Source organism: Watersipora subatra, chromosome 3, assembly GCF_963576615.1.
Source record: "Watersipora subatra chromosome 3, tzWatSuba1.1, whole genome shotgun sequence".
NCBI lineage: Eukaryota > Metazoa > Bryozoa > Gymnolaemata > Cheilostomatida > Watersiporidae > Watersipora > Watersipora subatra.
This window is the reverse complement of record NC_088710.1, coordinates 39,785,801-39,804,090: the sequence shown is the minus strand read 5'-3', so window position 1 is coordinate 39,804,090 and position 18,290 is coordinate 39,785,801. Positions and strand designations below refer to the sequence as shown.

The 18,290-nt window shown below is 36.5% G+C and overlaps 1 protein-coding gene across 4 annotated transcripts in view; it reads left to right on the top strand.

Annotated features, from left to right (window-relative positions):
- The window catches only part of LOC137390187 (KN motif and ankyrin repeat domain-containing protein 1-like), a 69,486-nt gene that overhangs the window by 35,919 nt on the left and 15,277 nt on the right, over positions 1-18,290 (top strand). For all 4 annotated transcript variants that reach the window (XM_068076475.1, XM_068076474.1, XM_068076476.1 and 1 more), the window contains 6 exons: positions 600-1,114; positions 6,328-6,454; positions 7,011-7,382; positions 10,751-10,885; positions 13,200-13,310; positions 13,951-14,080. In XM_068076475.1, coding sequence (XP_067932576.1) covers positions 600-1,114; positions 6,328-6,454; positions 7,011-7,382; positions 10,751-10,885; positions 13,200-13,310; positions 13,951-14,080 — 1,390 coding nt within the window. The remainder of the gene's footprint in view (positions 1-599; positions 1,115-6,327; positions 6,455-7,010; positions 7,383-10,750; positions 10,886-13,199; positions 13,311-13,950; positions 14,081-18,290) is intronic.

Below are 18,290 nucleotides of genomic sequence, written 5' to 3'. Positions count from 1 at the left end.
GAACAGGTTCTAATGTGTCATTGATTCATGCAATCATGGGCCGATAGATCATAGCGTCATCTTATTAAACCTGCGCTGTAGATCATCAGAAATGCATTCAATTGTTGTTAAGTAAGCATGGTTTGGAGTAATCTGCTCACCCCATCATAGTCATCATTTTGAGTTCAGTGCAAGGGCATTATTTGGTGTCGCTTCGTGTGGTGAACAAGTTCATTATTGAGTGTAGTACTAAATCATTAGGAAAACTATAAGTTGACTTTGGTGCAGCCGTATGAATACATCAGTAAAATTGTATGAATACATCAGTACATATGTATGGATACTTCAGTACATATGTATGAATACTTCAGTACATAGGTATGATTACATCAGTACAATTGTATGATTACATCAGTACAATTGTATGAATACTTCAGTACAACTGTATGAATACATCAGTACAACTGTATGAATACATCAGTACAATCGTATGAATACTTCAGTACAACTTCATGAATACATTAGTACAATTGTATTAATACATCAGTACAAAAAAGGAACTGTATATATATTCCTTCAAAATTCTCACGTTTAATTTCAAGATATTTTGCCTTTTCTAGGGACAAGCCCTACCACGTCCTATATTTCTACTACCGAAACAATCATAAGCAAATCAAGTACTGGTGGACCAAGTCAAAGGTCAGTTAGCTCTGGCCTGACTGATGGAGACTCCAACTCTCAATCCGCTCAATACTTTTCAGTCACTGCTCACAACAAAGACCGTTTAACCTTAGGCATGGAAAGTGCTATGCAAGCAAACAGCAATGGGGAAGGACATGTATTCCAAGAACATGTATCTCAAAATGAAATCATGTCTCAAAGAGGCTACTCATCGAGCGATAAAACAGGCACTGATCAGGCAAGAAATGAGAGTCGATCGAGGATGCGAACAGCATATAGCTCTAGAGGCAGTTCGAGCAACTCTCATGAGGCTGGTGGCAGCGCAGTTGAAGACAGCACGGCTGCGGACAGCTCTCAAAGCGGACGCCGTGTTGGCAGCATCAAGCCAGGAGAGATGAGCAAGGAATATGTTCAAGGGTTGCTCTTCCCTTCAGGGTCGACTACAACCACAGTGGTATGCCAGCATAACTTTAAAAAACCCAACTTCATTGGTTCACTCCACTCTCATATCTAAATGATAGTACCTTTTACCTCACATCTCATTATATCATTGAATGAAATTTTGCAGCCACACAATTTTTATTTTAGTGTTTTTTTTTGCAAAATTTAATGGGAAGTAAAACATATTATATATATGTACGTATCATATATAAATATTGGATAGTAAGACATGTACATATCATATATAAATATTGGATAGTAAGACATGTACATATCATATATATATATATATATTGGATAGTAAGACCTGTACATATCATATATAAATATTGGATAGTAAGACATGTACATATCATATATATATATATATATATATATATATATATATATATATATATATATATATATATATATATATATATATATATATATATATATATATATATATATATATATATATATTGGATAGTAAGACCTATACATATCATATATAAATATTGGATAGTAAGACATGTACATATCATATATAAATATTGGATAGTAAGACATGTACATATCATATATAAAAATTGTTTCCTCACCCCGGATACCCCGTATGGGTGGTAAATTCTGCTCTAACTCGGGTCTCCTACCAGAGACCTGGGAGTTTGAGCACTCGTCTCAAGATCTTAGCTGTTCCCAATAGCGCACTTTTCTGCAACTCACCTGAGTTGATTGTTGTTGGTATTTGGGCAAGCCACATTTTATGCGCCGGTGTTATTGCGCCCAGTGCCCCAATCACTACTGGGATTACGGTTGTTCTTACATTCCAGCATTTTTCAATTTCTTCTCCAAGAGGGAGATATTTTTCTACCTTTTCTTTTTCTTTGCTGGCTATATTGTAGTCATTGGGTACTGCTATATCTATTATAGTAGCCCTCTTGTTCTCCTTGTCTACCACCACTATATCTGGTTGGTTTGCTAGGACATGCTTGTCAGTTTGGATGTAGAAGTCCCAGAGGATCTTAGCGCGGTCATTTTCATTGACCTTACCAGGAGCTTCCCACCAGTGTTGTGGTTTATTAAGGCCATACTCATCACATAGACTTCTATACACAATACCTGCGGCATGATTATGCCGCTCAGTGTATGCGTTCCCTGCTAGCTGTCTGCATCCACTGATGATGTGTTGGATGGTCTCAGGTGCATCTTTGCACAGTCTGCATCTAGGATCGTCTCTAGTGTGATAGATTTTCGTTTGGAGTTGCCTTGTTGGGAGCACTTGCTCTTGGGCTGCCATGATTAGCGACTCTGTATTGGCCGTTAGGTTTCCTTTGTTCAGCCACATATATGTCTGTTGAAGATCGCCAACCTTAGATATTTGTTGGTGGTAAGCACCATGAAGAGGTTTCGTATGCCAGTCAATTTCCTCATCATCAGGGCATAGGTCCGTTGTGAGAGCAGCCGATTGAAATTCAGCTAGCAAATTATCTGAGATGGCCATGGAGGCTGCATATGCTTTGATGCTTTGCTCCTCCTCTTTCACTGTCTGCTGTACACTTTTGAGTCCCCTACCGCCATCTTTCCTATCAAGATACAATCTAATAGTATCAGATTTTGGGTGGAGTGCTCCATGCATGGTCAGCAGTTTACGAGTTGCTATATCTGTTTCTTTGATGGCTTCCTCAGTCCACTTTATTATGCCTGATGGATATCTTATTACTGGCAGTGCGTAGGTATTTATTGCCATGATTTGGTTCTTGGCATTGAGCTGGCTCCGTAAGACCTGCCGAAGGCGTTTCTTGTATTCGGAAATGGCTTTGTGACGTACCTCGGCTTCGTGGTTGATGTTGCTTTGCATAATCCCCAAGTACTTGTACCCTTCTTCTATATCTTTGATGGTACCATTCGGTATTCTTAGGCCATCTGTGAGCATAGAATGGCCTTTCTTAAGAATTAGCCTTCCACATTTCTCAATACCGAAGGTCATTCCGATGTCCTTGCTGTATACCTGAGTGAGGTGTATGAGCGAATCAATGTCCCTTTCTTTGTTAGCATACAGCTTGATGTCATCCATGTAGAAGAGGTGGTTTATCTTGGTGCCACTCTTAAACTGGTACCCATATTGAGTCTCCTCCAGCATATTGCTTAGAGGGTTTAGGCATATGCAGAAGAGCAGCGGTGATAAGGAGTCACCTTGATAGATGCCTCGCTTAATTTGTACACTCGCCAGCTTTTTGCCATTAGCCTCCAGTTCCGTCTTCCATTTGGTCATTGACATCTTGATGAATGCCACAAGAGCAGGGTGAACATTGTACATACTGAGGCACTCAAGTATCCAACTATGGGGAATTGAGTCATAGGCCTTTCTGTAGTCAATCCAAGCCATGGCAAGATTGGTTTGCCTTCTCCTGCTGTCTTGACAGACCATCCGATCCACCAGTAACTGATGTTTAGCTCCTCGGGTGTTGCGCCCAATTCCTTTCTGAGCACTGGTCATATAGTGACTCATGTGCTCTTCCAGTTTGTCTGCAACTATTCCTGAGAGCAGTTTCCAAGTGGTGGGCAAGCACGTTATTGGTCGATAGTTTTTGGGAATCGGCCCCTGCTTTGGATCTTTTATCAGAAGCACAGTTCGTCCTTTGGTCAGCCATTCTGGATGGTCACCTTGTTCTATTAGGTATTCTATCTGCTTAGCCATTCTAGTGTGAAGTGATGTCAATTTCTTTAACCAGAAGGCTTGAATCATGTCATGGCCAGGTGCTGCCCAGTTTTTCATACGCTGCACTCTGCACTTAATGTCGTCTTTGCTGATGGTGAGTCCTTGCTGAGCCACAGTGTGTTGTTGGTTCTCTTTAAGCCTCTTCAGCCAATTTGCAGTGGTGTTATGAGTGGTCTCTTTCTCCCAGATGTCCTTCCAGAACTTTGAAGTGCTAGATCGGGGAGGCTCAGACATTGGCCTCTGCAGTTCACCTTTGAACTGGGAATACACTCTAGATGGATTATTGATGAACAGTTTGTTCATTCTCTTGTTATCTCGCTCTTTGGTGTACCGCTTCAGTCGTGCCGAGAGTGCTACTAGCCGCTGTTTGGCAGATTCTAGAGCTTCTATTGTGGCTTCCCTTTTTGGACGCTCCAAACTGTGGTTAGATCTCTCACTGAGCCTACTAACTTTCTTGCGCAAGTCCTTGATCTTATTTTGTAGCCTCAGCTGCCAGGATGGAATGGCTTGAAGCCTTGTTGGCATTGGCTTAATATCCATCTCCTCCAAGATGACGGTTGCTGTACTGTAGATTAAGGCATTAGTCTCACTGATTGATCCAGTTGAGATCGACTCCAGTGCCATGTTAATGTCTTCTAACAGCTTCTTAGGTATGGCCTTGCTAACTCTTCGTAGTGGTACCCTGCTTCCATAATCATTAGCAGCCGACATCTTGTTGATGATATTTTCCGCAAGCTCTTTCACCCTTGGGTCAAGGTCCAAGTGCATGTCCTCTTCAGCCCGTGAGTCAACACATGATCGTGTATCCATGACAGTGTGTGTTGATTTGCACTCCTCGTTGGTTGAGGTTACTTGGGTGAACTTTTCCCTAATTTCATCTACCTCAAGTTGTGATATGACATATATATATATATATATATATATATATATATATATATTGGATAGTAAGACCTGTACATATCATATATAAATATTTGATAGTAAGACATGTACATATCATATATATATATATATTGGATAGTAAGACATGTACATATCATATATATATATATATGTATATATATATATATATATATATATATATATATATATATATATATATATATATATATATTGGATAGTAAGACCTGTACATATCATATATAAATATTGGATAGTAAGACATGTACGTATCATATATAAATATTGGATAGTAAGACGTGTACGTATCATATATGGTATAAATATTGGATAGTAAGACATGTACATATTAGATATAAATATCAGGGTTGGAAAAAACCACGGTTTTTATGAAAAAACCAGGTCTTTTTGGTTTAAATCGGTTTTTATGGTTTAAACCGGTTTTTATGGTTTTTATAATTTTAAGTCGAATTAACATCACTTACTATATCTGCATAATTGAGTATTGAACATACATATGTGGAATCATCTGTTAAAGATGGTACTGTGGGAGTTGTTATGGGAAAAAAAGAGAGAAAACATATGGAAATTTCAGAATGAGTCTTAAATCAAACATGATCGATGAAATACAGAGCAGAAATCTTATCACATAAAGTGAATATTTTACATACAGCTCTATGTATAAGTAGGAACTTTAATCCCAGTGATTAGTCGTGTCGTAGTCTAGAGCAGAGCATAATGCAGATGCATTGCTAGTGTTTGGAGCTGTGGCAGTTGACTCAACTTCTATCGCTTGAATATTAGCATCACTGTCTAAATTGGTGTTTTCAGCTTGACATTTTGCTACGCGAGCTTTAAGCCTATCTGCGTGACCTCACGCTACGACGGCACACCTATTACGTTTTGCCTTAAAACCTTAACCTTTCAAAACTTTTCAAAACACAACAAACTTGATAAACTGAATTGTAACAATCCAACTACTTTGGCTTGTGCGCAATAACTAAAATATTAGTTCGCAAACTTGAAGCTTTTGCCCAAAAGGATTTTATTGTTTTAATTTGAAATTATAAGTAATCCTTTTCACTGGCCAGACTTGAGAAAGTATTCATTCATTATGAGAGACGATGATTGGATTAGTATATTTCACATGGTTTTTATATTTCATCGGTAAAGGGATCATTATATCACTTGATTAAAGCAATTGAAAATAAAATTCACTAATTCATTGTTGTGCTAGGATTTCATGTAGTTTCAACTTGAACATTGCCATCAATTTACTACTGTGTCCTAAATAAATTTCCACAGCTGATAATTACATATAATTGCATTTCTACCGCACATGAACCACTGGGAGCTTAAAATATTATGTTTTTTACAAAAAATAATGAAAAAACCATAAAAACCGGTTTTTTTCGGGCTGGTTTAAACCACTCGGTTTAAACCGAGCCAACCCTGATAAATATTGGATAGTAAGACATGTACATATCATATATAAATAATGGATTGTAAGACGTGTACATATCATATATAAATACTGAATAGTAAGACATGTACATATAATACATAAATATATGTACATGTCATCTGTTAAAGGTATCATCTGTTAGTGGTATCATCTGTTTAAGGTATCAAGCAGCCGTGAGAGAACCAGCTTGCCCGGTGTGGACCTGGAAGGCTTGAGGAAACCTAAACCGGACGTGTCCAAAGATAGTGTTGCCAGAGAAATGGTAGAAAAGGTCTCTCCCATTTCAGGTTGGCTTGTTGGATTCAGTAGTTGTGTGTGTCTTGTCGTTGAGCAGACTGATTGGTGTATTTTATCAATTTTCCTTTGCTATATGTCATATATAACAGTATATGTGTGTATAGTATATATACTCGTATATAATCATATATATACTCAATACACCATAGAAATCTTTGTTTTGTTTTCATATAGGATAATGCTTAGTAGTATGCTGTATTTGACAATGAGTTGAGTTGTTGTCCTCACTTGACAATTGATAGAGGTAAACTTTGAAGTTTTCTATATGAGCATATGTAATGAGGATAGTGTGTTAGGTGTATATCTACGTAATATTGTCAGCAAGAAATCACTCTTCTATCAATACTTCAATAGTCTTTCATTCATCAAAGAATGGTGGCATATCATGCGTTTGTTTGTCAAATAACTCAGAAATATTCCGCTTCACTAACTCAGCCACTTTTAGTTCCCAGGAAGTAACTTTGAGAAACAAGCCTGAAATTAAGCAACTGTCGGGAGCTAAACACGAACATTTTAATTCTTTATCTTTACTAATCTTTTTTACAGTTTCTTCAACCGCGTCTGCTGGCATACATACCACAGCAAACTCTGGAAACAGTTTTGGTGCTGAAGGTGATGCTTTCAGTTCTGGAGGTGGTACGTTCAGTTCTGGAGGTGGTACTTTCAGCTCCGAAGGTGCTACTTTCAGTTCCGGAGGTGGTACTTTCAGTTCTGGAGGCGCTACTTTTAATTCTGAAGGTGATGCTTTCAGTTCCGGAGGCGGTACTTTTAGATCTGGAGATGCTACTTTCAGCTCCGAAGGTGCCACTTTCAGTTCTGGTGGTGGTCCTTTCAGTTCTGGGGGTGGTACTTCCAGTTCTGGGGATGTTACTTCTAGCTCTAGTGGCAGCGCAGTCTATACCGGCGCATCAAGACAAGGTGAGCTGCTAGTGCTATATCTGTTACCCTAGTCATTTGTAGGTAACAGTGTCAAGTAAACCTGCTTGTGTCAGCTTCAATTGGACGTTGCGGTAGAGTGTCTAATACGCTCGGAAATTATTTTTCTCTTCATCTAATTCTCAGTTTACCCAATCTTAAATTCTTTCCAGTTTATATGAATCGCTAGATGAATCCCTGTCATTGCACGAGCAATAAAAACTAGAGTTGCCCCGATTTTAGTATCGGAATCGGTATCGGTGCCGATATGGGTGTCGATATGGGTGTCAAGTATCTAAATCGGTATCGGCCGATCTTTTCTTAAAAAATCTGAAACTTCAGATACTTTTTACTGATCAACTGTTTAGCAGAAAACGGTATTTTAGCCTGCTACACTGATAAAAATCATCAGTTGCAAGTTCCTTATTCTTACCTAATGAATTCCGGGCCTACCACACAATTTATTTCCTGTATATAGCCTGATCAACATAAACACAGCTGAGGAACATTTTTGCTTTAGTCAGGACGTAATCACAAAGTGTGGTATTTCCCAATTAATTCAGCAATAGGATTTGTTGCAGCTAATCACGAACAAGATAACAAAAATGGGAAACAAGAATGCAGTGTAATATTTCTATCTACTAGCATTACGAAAGTAATTTAAGCAGTCGATGCATAAAGTTATCTATCACTCTCTTGATACTGACGATACAATGTATCGTTTGTATCGTACAAAATACGGTAACCTCAATGGCTTATCAGTATTTACCCTGTCCTTCATCATCTGTGGCAAGTGAGTCCCTCTTCAGTACGACTGGCTACATTGATAGGGATAGAAGAAAGAGGCTTCTTACTGAGAGAATTAAATCACTAACGGTAATTAAAAGAAACATTGATTTGCTTTAAACTTGTACAGACGCAGCAGTTTGTTCAGCAATAGAAGAGAAACTTCATTATCACAGAGAGAGCTGTACCACTAACAATAATTACTATTATTAATTACAAATTACAAGATACATGAACTGCTTTGTTACTACATGCAAGGTATGTCAGTATGTGAATAGATATATCTTTTTTTCCATAAATACAAACAAATAAATACATTAATATTTATATTTTCTTTGCATTATATTTATATTTGCATAATAAAATGAACAATTATCTATGCAACAAAAAGATCTGAATCGGATTATTTTTCAATAAGAGTCAGTATATCGGATCGGTATCTGAATCGGCTGGTGAAATAGAATCGGGGCATCTCTAATAAAAACCTTTTTGCACATAAAATCAACACTTATTCATCATTCTAACTTTTAAATGAAGGTGTTTGTTTATTTCTGTGTGTGCTATAAGTTTAATTAAGTTTATGCTGTATCTATACATATATTTATAGCATTTTGGGGAAGTCTAGGCATATACAGTCAAACATGGATAACTCGAACTTCACGGGACCGAGCGAAAGTGTTCGAATTATCAGAGCGTTCAAGTTATCAGAGCACTGTCACAAGTCCATGTATTTACTTATTTATTAGTAGATACATGTACATATACAAACTATAATATAAATCAAAAGCACAAATGGCTTGTTTCAAATTAAATGCTTCTAATGTAAAGTTTAAAACGTTTTTATCAAAAAGTATAGAGATTTTTCTATCACTTGAGATTGGTTTGATGTTTGAGGTGATGTTATTGCCAGGACGTTTTTTAGATTGACATTGGCAAAACTTGATCGTTGTTGAAATGCTCAAAAGAAAAGACATCTTTTTTTTTTAGCGTTTTACCCACGATCAATTTTGCCGATTTTTCTTGAAGATTATGCCAAGATTACCTTACTTTACCTGAGATTCGTTAAGAGCAACACTCCGAGGCAGTTCAATTAAAAGTTTTACGAGGTTTTACGGTACATTGTATATCACTCACGCTTTTTGAATGGATACTTATTGAATGTACACACGTATTCTGTGTTTAGGTCAAACGATGAATAGTTTTTTTAGCTAAGACAACGTATAGGTTTAATTACAACAATTTTTAAGATGTTTTAAACATTCAACATTCCGACGTTGATTCAACACGGAATCAACGTCGGAAAACTATTCATCACGGGCTAGCCAGGTCACGCACTCAAGGATTTTCGCCACGCACATACAAAGCAAAAACAACATGCTGTTTTTGTTTTGTATGTGCGTGGTGAAAATCCTTGCGCGCACTTATAGGCAATTCATCATATAGCAGTATAAATCCAATTTCACCAAACCTTTAGAAAAGTCGTTGACAAAGATATTTTGCCGATGGTGGTAATAACGACGCTTATGAATTACGAAAAGATGAGGTTTACTTCTATGGCTTTGAATAAAGTGATTTTCTAAAGCGATAACAACCGTTTCGGTAGCCGTTGGGCAAAAAAACAGTTCGAATTAACAGTGTTGAGTTCGAGTTATCTATAGCAAATTTATTATTACGTGGGAACGGACCAAAGAAACCGGTCGAATTAACCATGTGTTCGAGCTATCCGTGGGCGAGTTATCCATGTTTGACTGTATTTTTCTTCTAGTAAAATTTTTCTTTTAGTAAATAAGTTGAAGCAAAGGTATTTGAACTAGTAAGCATTAAAGATTGGCATGCGCATAAGTGTGCTCACAATTAGTTCACAATTAATAAATAATAATAGTAAAGCCAGTTGGACACATTGGCTAATGGATAGCATGCTTGTCTGGTGAACTGGAAGTTCCGTGTTCAAATCCAGTGCAAAGCAGATTTTTTTGTTTCTGAAACTTTATTGTCATAACTGGACACACGAACGACAGATCAACAAACACTGAGATTTATATATATATATTCAAGTTATTCACCTTAAACTCAGAATTGACTTCTAAGATGATATACTGTATAATGCTTAGCGAGCAGGTTTCTTTGCACTTAACAATAGTATTGTAATGTTAACATTGCAAAGTAGAGTTGATGTTCGCCAATAATGTTGGTAAATTGCCTTATCGCTTAAAATGATTATTATAATAATAGTAGTAATAATGATGGAGATATATCCTCTTCACCAAGCATGACTGTCTCATCGTGGCTATACAGAGGTGGGCCAAAATAGGACTCCTGATTACGCAAATATTTTACCTGTATACAAAAATCGGTGTGACATGGCATGTAGTGAAGATTCCTATGAAGTATCTCCATCGCTTATGACAGGCCTTGCAGATAAATGGTAATTAGTGGCAGCAAGTTTCTAAAAATGTTCAGTGGCAGCAAGTTTTCAAAGGTGGTTAATGGCAGCAGGTGTAAAGCAGCAGCAGTTCAAATAGGTTTTTGTTGCGTCTATGCATCTGTCAGAAATAGTTTCCACATTTGCTGCTCGACTATTGCAGAGAGAAAAGAACTTGCCAACTCGTCTGTTACGAGTTCGTCTGGGAACTCCACAGTAGGAGTAAGCTCAGTGTCCAGACATGTAACCAGTGGCCATGATGATCATGGTAACTTTATGGAGCTCATTGAGGAGACGGGTAACTATTGTCATCAACCTGATGTTTCTATGGCTCCTTGCAAGCCCGTACATGTCTAAGAAGTCCCTGAATGTAATTGGTAGATAGCACACGATATTAAAAAAACATTTTACAGTAAAGGTTAACTGACAGCAGAAAATTTTATTGCATTACCAGCAACAGATATTATTACAGTTTGGCGTTTTAATAATATTTGTGTGTAATTTTAACCAAACACCAGGTTTTATTAACATTTTCAGGTTGTAAAATGGACAGAAAGATTTGAGACTTTTGCAAAATATTGACCAGAAACATCTGTGACGCTGTATAATTACGTTAAAATCATTCGTTTTTGGAACTACATTTTCTAAAAATTGTTCATTCAGAATTCTTCTTATGCATGAAGGCAGAGCATGGGTCGATGCATGAAGGCAGAGCATGGGTCGATGCATGAAGGCAGAGCATGGGTCGATGCATGAGGGCAGAGCATGGGTCGATGCATGAGGGCAGAGCATGGGTGGATGCATGAAGGCAGAGCATGGGTCGATGCATGAAGGCAGAGCATGGGTCGATGCATGAGGGCAGAGCATGGGTGGATGCATGAAGGCAGAGCATGGGTCGATGCATGAAGGCAGAGCATGGGTCGATAGCTTTTAAATTGATGACTTCAAAGAATAGCTAACTTTCATGGATAATTTTTTTCAATTTCTTATGTATTTGAAAGAAGCATTTCTTGCTAGTGCACTCTACAAGATGCATGCACAAGCCAATTGGTGTATTTTATAACCTCCAATCGAAAGTTAATGTGGGATAGAAAAATAGGCGCAGACTTCTTGGTATTGGTTAAATCTGCTTTGACTTTGCGTTATAATTATTTGCTGTGTTACGTAACCTTAATAATATAGCGTGGCAACTAGATGAGAGAAATGTATTCGAATGAGGGGCAACAGAAGCGCTCATATCTCATATTCACACTAATCCTTGGCATTGTGATTCATAAGTCTGTTTCGCCAAAAAATGACTGTCTTATGTTAGAGTTTGCATCGTGAGTGTTTTTGTTTCCGAACTGGCTTGTTGTTTTTATAACATCAGAATCATTGTTGTCAAATAATGCATCTCAACGTATATACCTTAAGTATGTAGACTTTAACCACTATATTATACTATATTATACTATATTATACATGTATATGCATATTTTTATCTACCACTTTCATAGTAGGGTATAAAATTTTTAACTGAATGATGATAAAGCAATATTCAATGATCATATAATATATTGATTATAGAATATTAGGGTTTTTATTACTGTTATGTTCCATACAACCAAAGCTTTAGTTTTTGCAAGACTTGCTGAAACTCTAGTTCAAAGCAGAAAGCATTCACTCATATTGTTATATCATTAGCGTGCGCAGACTCCGTCTGCATTTAATTTTCTTTGCATTTGTCATCAGTTCCAACTCCAAGCCTGCTATATACACTCACGCCTCGAGCTGGTCCAAACAGTCACAAGCTTTTGTTCTAAAAGATTCACTCAGATTTAAGTTCAAAACATAATGTATTATTGATTTTGTTATAATATTGGCCCTCAAAAATAAACAATCAACTAGTATGTCTAATACTTAAAAGAAAACAAAATATGATATGGCTATTTTAGTATGCATTTATAAACTTTTATTTAATGAATAAAAAAACACTTGAAAACTACTGCACTACATGTATCTAGCTTAGAGATAAGCAAAAGTGTCATGATTATGGAAAATATGTACTGTACTGTTATTAAGATTAAATTTATAAAAAATAATGTAAAATGATATTCGCCAATTACTGTGAATTTTATCATTTTTTCGGGTTTTTACCATTTTTGCTGGCTGGCAAAAATTAATTTTGTCCCGGCTCAAAAACAGCCCTGTTTTCAGATATCCTGAGTCGATAAGAAAGCAGACTTATTGAACCAGCTGGTGTAGTATAGCATCTGGGTTCTCTGTTCAACTAGCTGCTTTTTATGAACGTATAAAACTAGAAAAATGTAACTGCTTAATGACGTGCAAATGAATTAGACTTCCTTCAAAAACTGCCCAATCTTATGGCTACTTAAAATCACTGATGATCTGCGAGAAGGATTTTTAGCCATGAAAAAACAGTCAGTCAGTCCTCTTCAATGATTTCAGTTAAGCTGACCTTATAATCAGATATTTCATCCAATCATATTTAAGTTCAACTTCTAGAGCCAATCATGAGGCGCTTTTAACCTTTTGAATGTTTAAAACAATGTTAATTGTATTAAAATGAAGTCAACTTTCTATCTATTTGAATTTGTGGTATTTCGATGTAGAGTCAGCAGATGGTAGTAATAAAAAGGTTGTAAGGGAAAAGATTTTGACCTCCTTCAGTGGTGATGATGGAAAATCCCAGACTCAATTCCCCAGATTTTCAGACTACTTTGGTAAGTGGATAGCTTCATTGAACTCATTTTAATGCTCATACAAGTACATGTAGTTGTAACTTATACTCATACAAGTACATGTAGTTGTAACTTATACTCATACAAGTACATGTAGTTGTAACTAATACTCATACAAGTAGTTGTAACTTATACTCATACAAGTACATGTAGTTGTAACTAATACTCATACAAGTAGTTGTAACTTATACTCATACAAGTACATGTAGTTATAACTTATACTCATACAAGTACATGTAGTTGTAACTTATGCTTATACAAGTACATGTAGTTATAACTTATACTCATACAAGTACATGTAGTTGTAACTTATGCTTATACAAGTACATGTAGTTGAAACTAATACTCATACAAGTACATGTAGTTATAACTTATACTCATACAAGTACATGTAGTTGTAACTAATACTCATACAAGTACATGTAGTTGTAACTTATACTCATACAAGTACATGTAGTTGTAACTTACACTCATACAAGTAAATGTAGTTGTAACTAATACTCATACAGGTACATGTAGTTGTAACTTATACTCATACAAGTACATGTACTTATAACTTCGGTATTTGATGGTATGCTTTTTGATTTCTTGTTGACCTTCATAAAAATGTTCTGTTTGAAAGCCAAAGGAGAACCACCAAAAGGCCGGAATGCGAGGATGCAAACGTACGAAAACTCGTCCTATCATTCGAGAACTACTGCTGAGGAGGAAAGAAACAAAATTGAGCTTCCAGGAGATCCATTCATTAACAGGTAAGGCTGCCGGTGGTTGTCTGTTCATCATGTTTATTCTACTTGTCTGTTTCTTATACTTCGTGCCTATTATTCTTCTCTAAAATTTGTTTGCCCTTCAAACAGGTTAACTACATTCCTCAGCCAATTTTTGGCTGATAATTTTATGCTCATTTGATACAACATCAATTTTGAGCTAGAAAACTCATGATTTATAGTTTTCATCCGTCGGAAATCGTACATCTGAAGGCATAATTATTTTAGAATGCAAATTATACTCATTGATACTTTGAAGCTCAACCTTGTATACGCAAGCAAATTCGCTGACCCTAGATCGACATAAAACAACTTTTAATCGACTGTGAAAGCATGTAGAATTGCGCAACTTTCTTTTAACTGAATATCATTTGGAAGCACCCAGCTTGTAGAACACAATAAAAAACAACTGAAATATAGTAGTTTTTTCACGCGCTTTCAAAAATGGGATGTTATAGAGGTAATTTCAGAAATATAATGGCTAATGTACAGCGAGCCTGATAGAGTGTGTATATTTGTGATGTACAGCGAGCCTGATAGAGTGTGTATATTTGTTATGTACACTGAGTCTGATAGTGTGTATATTTGTTATGTACACTGAGTCTGATAGAGTGTGTATACTTGTTATGTACACTGAGTCTGATAGAGTGTATATTTGTTATGTACACTGAGCCTGATAGAGTGTGTATATTTGTGATGTACACTGAGTCTGATAGTGTGTATATCTGTTATGTACACTGAGTCTGATAGAGTGTGTATATTTATTATGTACACCGAGTCTGATAGAGTGTATATTTGTTATGTACACTGAGTCTGATAGAGTGTGTATATTTGTTATGTACACTGAGTCTGATAGAGTGTATATTTGTTATGTACACTGAGCCTGATAGAGTGTGTATATTTGTTATTTACACCGAGTCTGATAGTGTGTATATATTTGTTATGTACACTGAGTCTGATAGAGTGTGTATATTTGTTATGTACACTGAGTCTGATAGAGTGTATATTTGTTATGTACACTGAGCCTGATAGAGTGTGTATATTTGTTATGTACACCGAGTCTGATAGAGTGTATACTTGTTATGTACACTGAGTCTGATAGAGTGTGTATATTTGTTATGTACACTGAGTCTGATAGAGTGTATATTTGTTATGTACACTGAGTCTGATAGAGTGTGTATACTTGTTATGTACACTGAGTCTGATACAGTGTGTATATTTGTTATGTACACTGAGTCTGATAGAGTGTGTATTTGTTATGAATCGGAAAACAACTAGTTTTAGTTTAAAGCTCTTGTTGCTGAGAAGAAGAAACTGAACACGTATACCGAACAATGCGACACAACTTTCGTAATCCTATGTAAACCAGAAGTACGGAAAAACAGAGCAAACCACGAAGCTGAGTTTATTATCTTCGAGTTATTTCGGGCCCAGGCTTCATTGTGTTAAAGCTGTCATTGGTTGGGACTAGTCGTCACACTTCTTTGTACAGTATAACAGTTTCAATGTGTTAAAGCTGTCATTGGTTGGGACTAGTCGTCACACTTGTTTGTACAGTATAACAGTTTTAGTGTGTTAAAGCTCTCATTGGTTGGGACTACTCGTCACACTTCTTTGTACAATATAACAGTTTCAATGTGTTAAAGCTGTCATTGGTTGGGACTAGTCGTCACACTTGTTTGTACAGTATAACAGTTTCAATGTGTTAAAGCTCTCATTGGTTGGTACTACTCGTCACACTTATTTGTACAATATAACAGTTTTAGTGTGTTAAAGCTGTCATTGGTTGGTACTAGTCGTCACACTTGTTTGTACAATATAACAGTTTCAATGTGTTAAAGCTCTCATTGGTTGGTACTAGTCGTCACACTTGTTTGTACAATATAACAGTTTCAATGTGTTAAAGCTGTCATTGGTTGGCACTACTCGTCACACTTATTTGTACAATATAACAGTTTTAGTGTGTTAAAGCTGTCATTGGTTGGTACTAGTCGTCACACTTGTTTGTACAATATAACAGTTTCAATGTGTTAAAGCTCTCATTGGTTGGTACTAGTCGTCACACTTGTTTGTACAATATAACAGTTTCAATGTGTTAAAGCTGTCATTGGTTGGCACTAGTCATCACACTTGTTTGTACAGTATAACAGTTTTAGTGTGTTAAAGCTGTCATTGGTTGGTACTAGTCGTCACACTTGTTTGTACAATATAACAGTTTCAATGTGTTAAAGCTGTCATTGGTTGGCACTAGTCATCACACTTGTTTGTACAGTATAACAGTTTTAGTGTGTTAAAGCTGTCATTGGTTGGTACTAGTCGTCACACTTGTTTGTACAATATAACAGTTTCAATGTGTTAAAGCTCTCATTGGTTGGTACTAGTCGTCACACTTGTTTGTACAATATAACAGTTTCAATGTGTTAAAGCTGTCATTGGTTGGCACTAGTCATCACACTTGTTTGTACAGTGTAACAGTTTCAATGTGTTAAAGCTCTCATTGGTTGGTACTAGTCGTCACACTTGTTTGTACAATATAACAGTTTCAATGTGTTAAAGCTCTCATTGGTTGGTACTACTCGTCACACTTATTTGTACAATATAACAGTTTTAGTGTGTTAAAGCTGTCATTGGTTGGTACTAGTCGTCACACTTGTTTGTACAATATAACAGTTTCAATGTGTTAAAGCTCTCATTGGTTGGTACTAGTCGTCACACTTGTTTGTACAATATAACAGTTTCAATGTGTTAAAGCTGTCATTGGTTGGCACTAGTCATCACACTTGTTTGTACAGTATAACAGTTTTAGTGTGTTAAAGCTGTCATTGGTTGGTACTAGTCGTCACACTTGTTTGTACAATATAACAGTTTCAATGTGTTAAAGCTCTCATTGGTTGGTACTAGTCGTCACACTTGTTTGTACAATATAACAGTTTCAATGTGTTAAAGCTGTCATTGGTTGGCACTAGTCATCACACTTGTTTGTACAGTGTAACAGTTTCAATGTGTTAAAGCTCTCATTGGTTGGTACTAGTCGTCACACTTGTTTGTACAATATAACAGTTTCAATGTGTTAAAGCTGTCATTGGTTGGGACTAGTCGTCACACTTGTTTGTACAGTATAACAGTTTCAATGTGTTAAAGCTCTCATTGGTTGGTACTAGTCGTCACACTTGTTTGTACAATATAACAGTTTCAATGTGTTAAAGCTTTCATTGGTTGGTACTAGTCGTCACACTTGTTTGTACAATATAACAGTTTCAATGTGTTAAAGCTCTCATTGGTTGGTACTAGTCGTCACACTTGTTTGTACAATATAACAGTTTCAATGTGTTAAAGCTGTCATTGGTTGGCACTAGTCATCACACTTGTTTGTACAGTATAACAGTTTTAGTGTGTTAAAGCTGTCATTGGTTGGTACTAGTCGTCACACTTGTTTGTACAATATAACAGTTTCAATGTGTTAAAGCTCTCATTGGTTGGTACTAGTCGTCACACTTGTTTGTACAATATAACAGTTTCAATGTGTTAAAGCTGTCATTGGTTGGCACTAGTCATCACACTTGTTTGTACAGTGTAACAGTTTCAATGTGTTAAAGCTCTCATTGGTTGGTACTAGTCGTCACACTTGTTTGTACAATATAACAGTTTCAATGTGTTAAAGCTCTCATTGGTTGGGACTAGTCGTCACACTTGTTTGTACAATATAACAGTTTCAATGTGTTAAAGCTCTCATTGGTTGGTACTAGTCGTCACACTTGTTTGTACAGTATAACAGTTTCAATGTGTTAAAGCTCTCATTGGTTGGTACTAGTCGTCACACTTGTTTGTACAATATAACAGTTTCAATGTGTTAAAGCTCTCATTGGTTGGTACTAGTCGTCACACTTGTTTGTACAGTATAACAGTTTCAATGTGTTAAAGCTCTCATTGGTTGGTACTAGTCGTCACACTTGTTTGTACAGTATAACAGTTTCAATGTGTTAAAGCTCTCATTGGTTGGGACTAGTCGTCACACTTCTTTGTACAGTATAACAGTTTCAATGTGTTAAAGCTCTCATTGGTTGGTACTAGTCGTCACACTTCTTTGTACAGTATAACAGTTTCAATGTGTTAAAGCTCTCATTGGTTGGTACTAGTCGTCACACTTGTTTGTACAATATAACAGTTTTAGTGTGTTAAAGCTCTCATTGGTTGG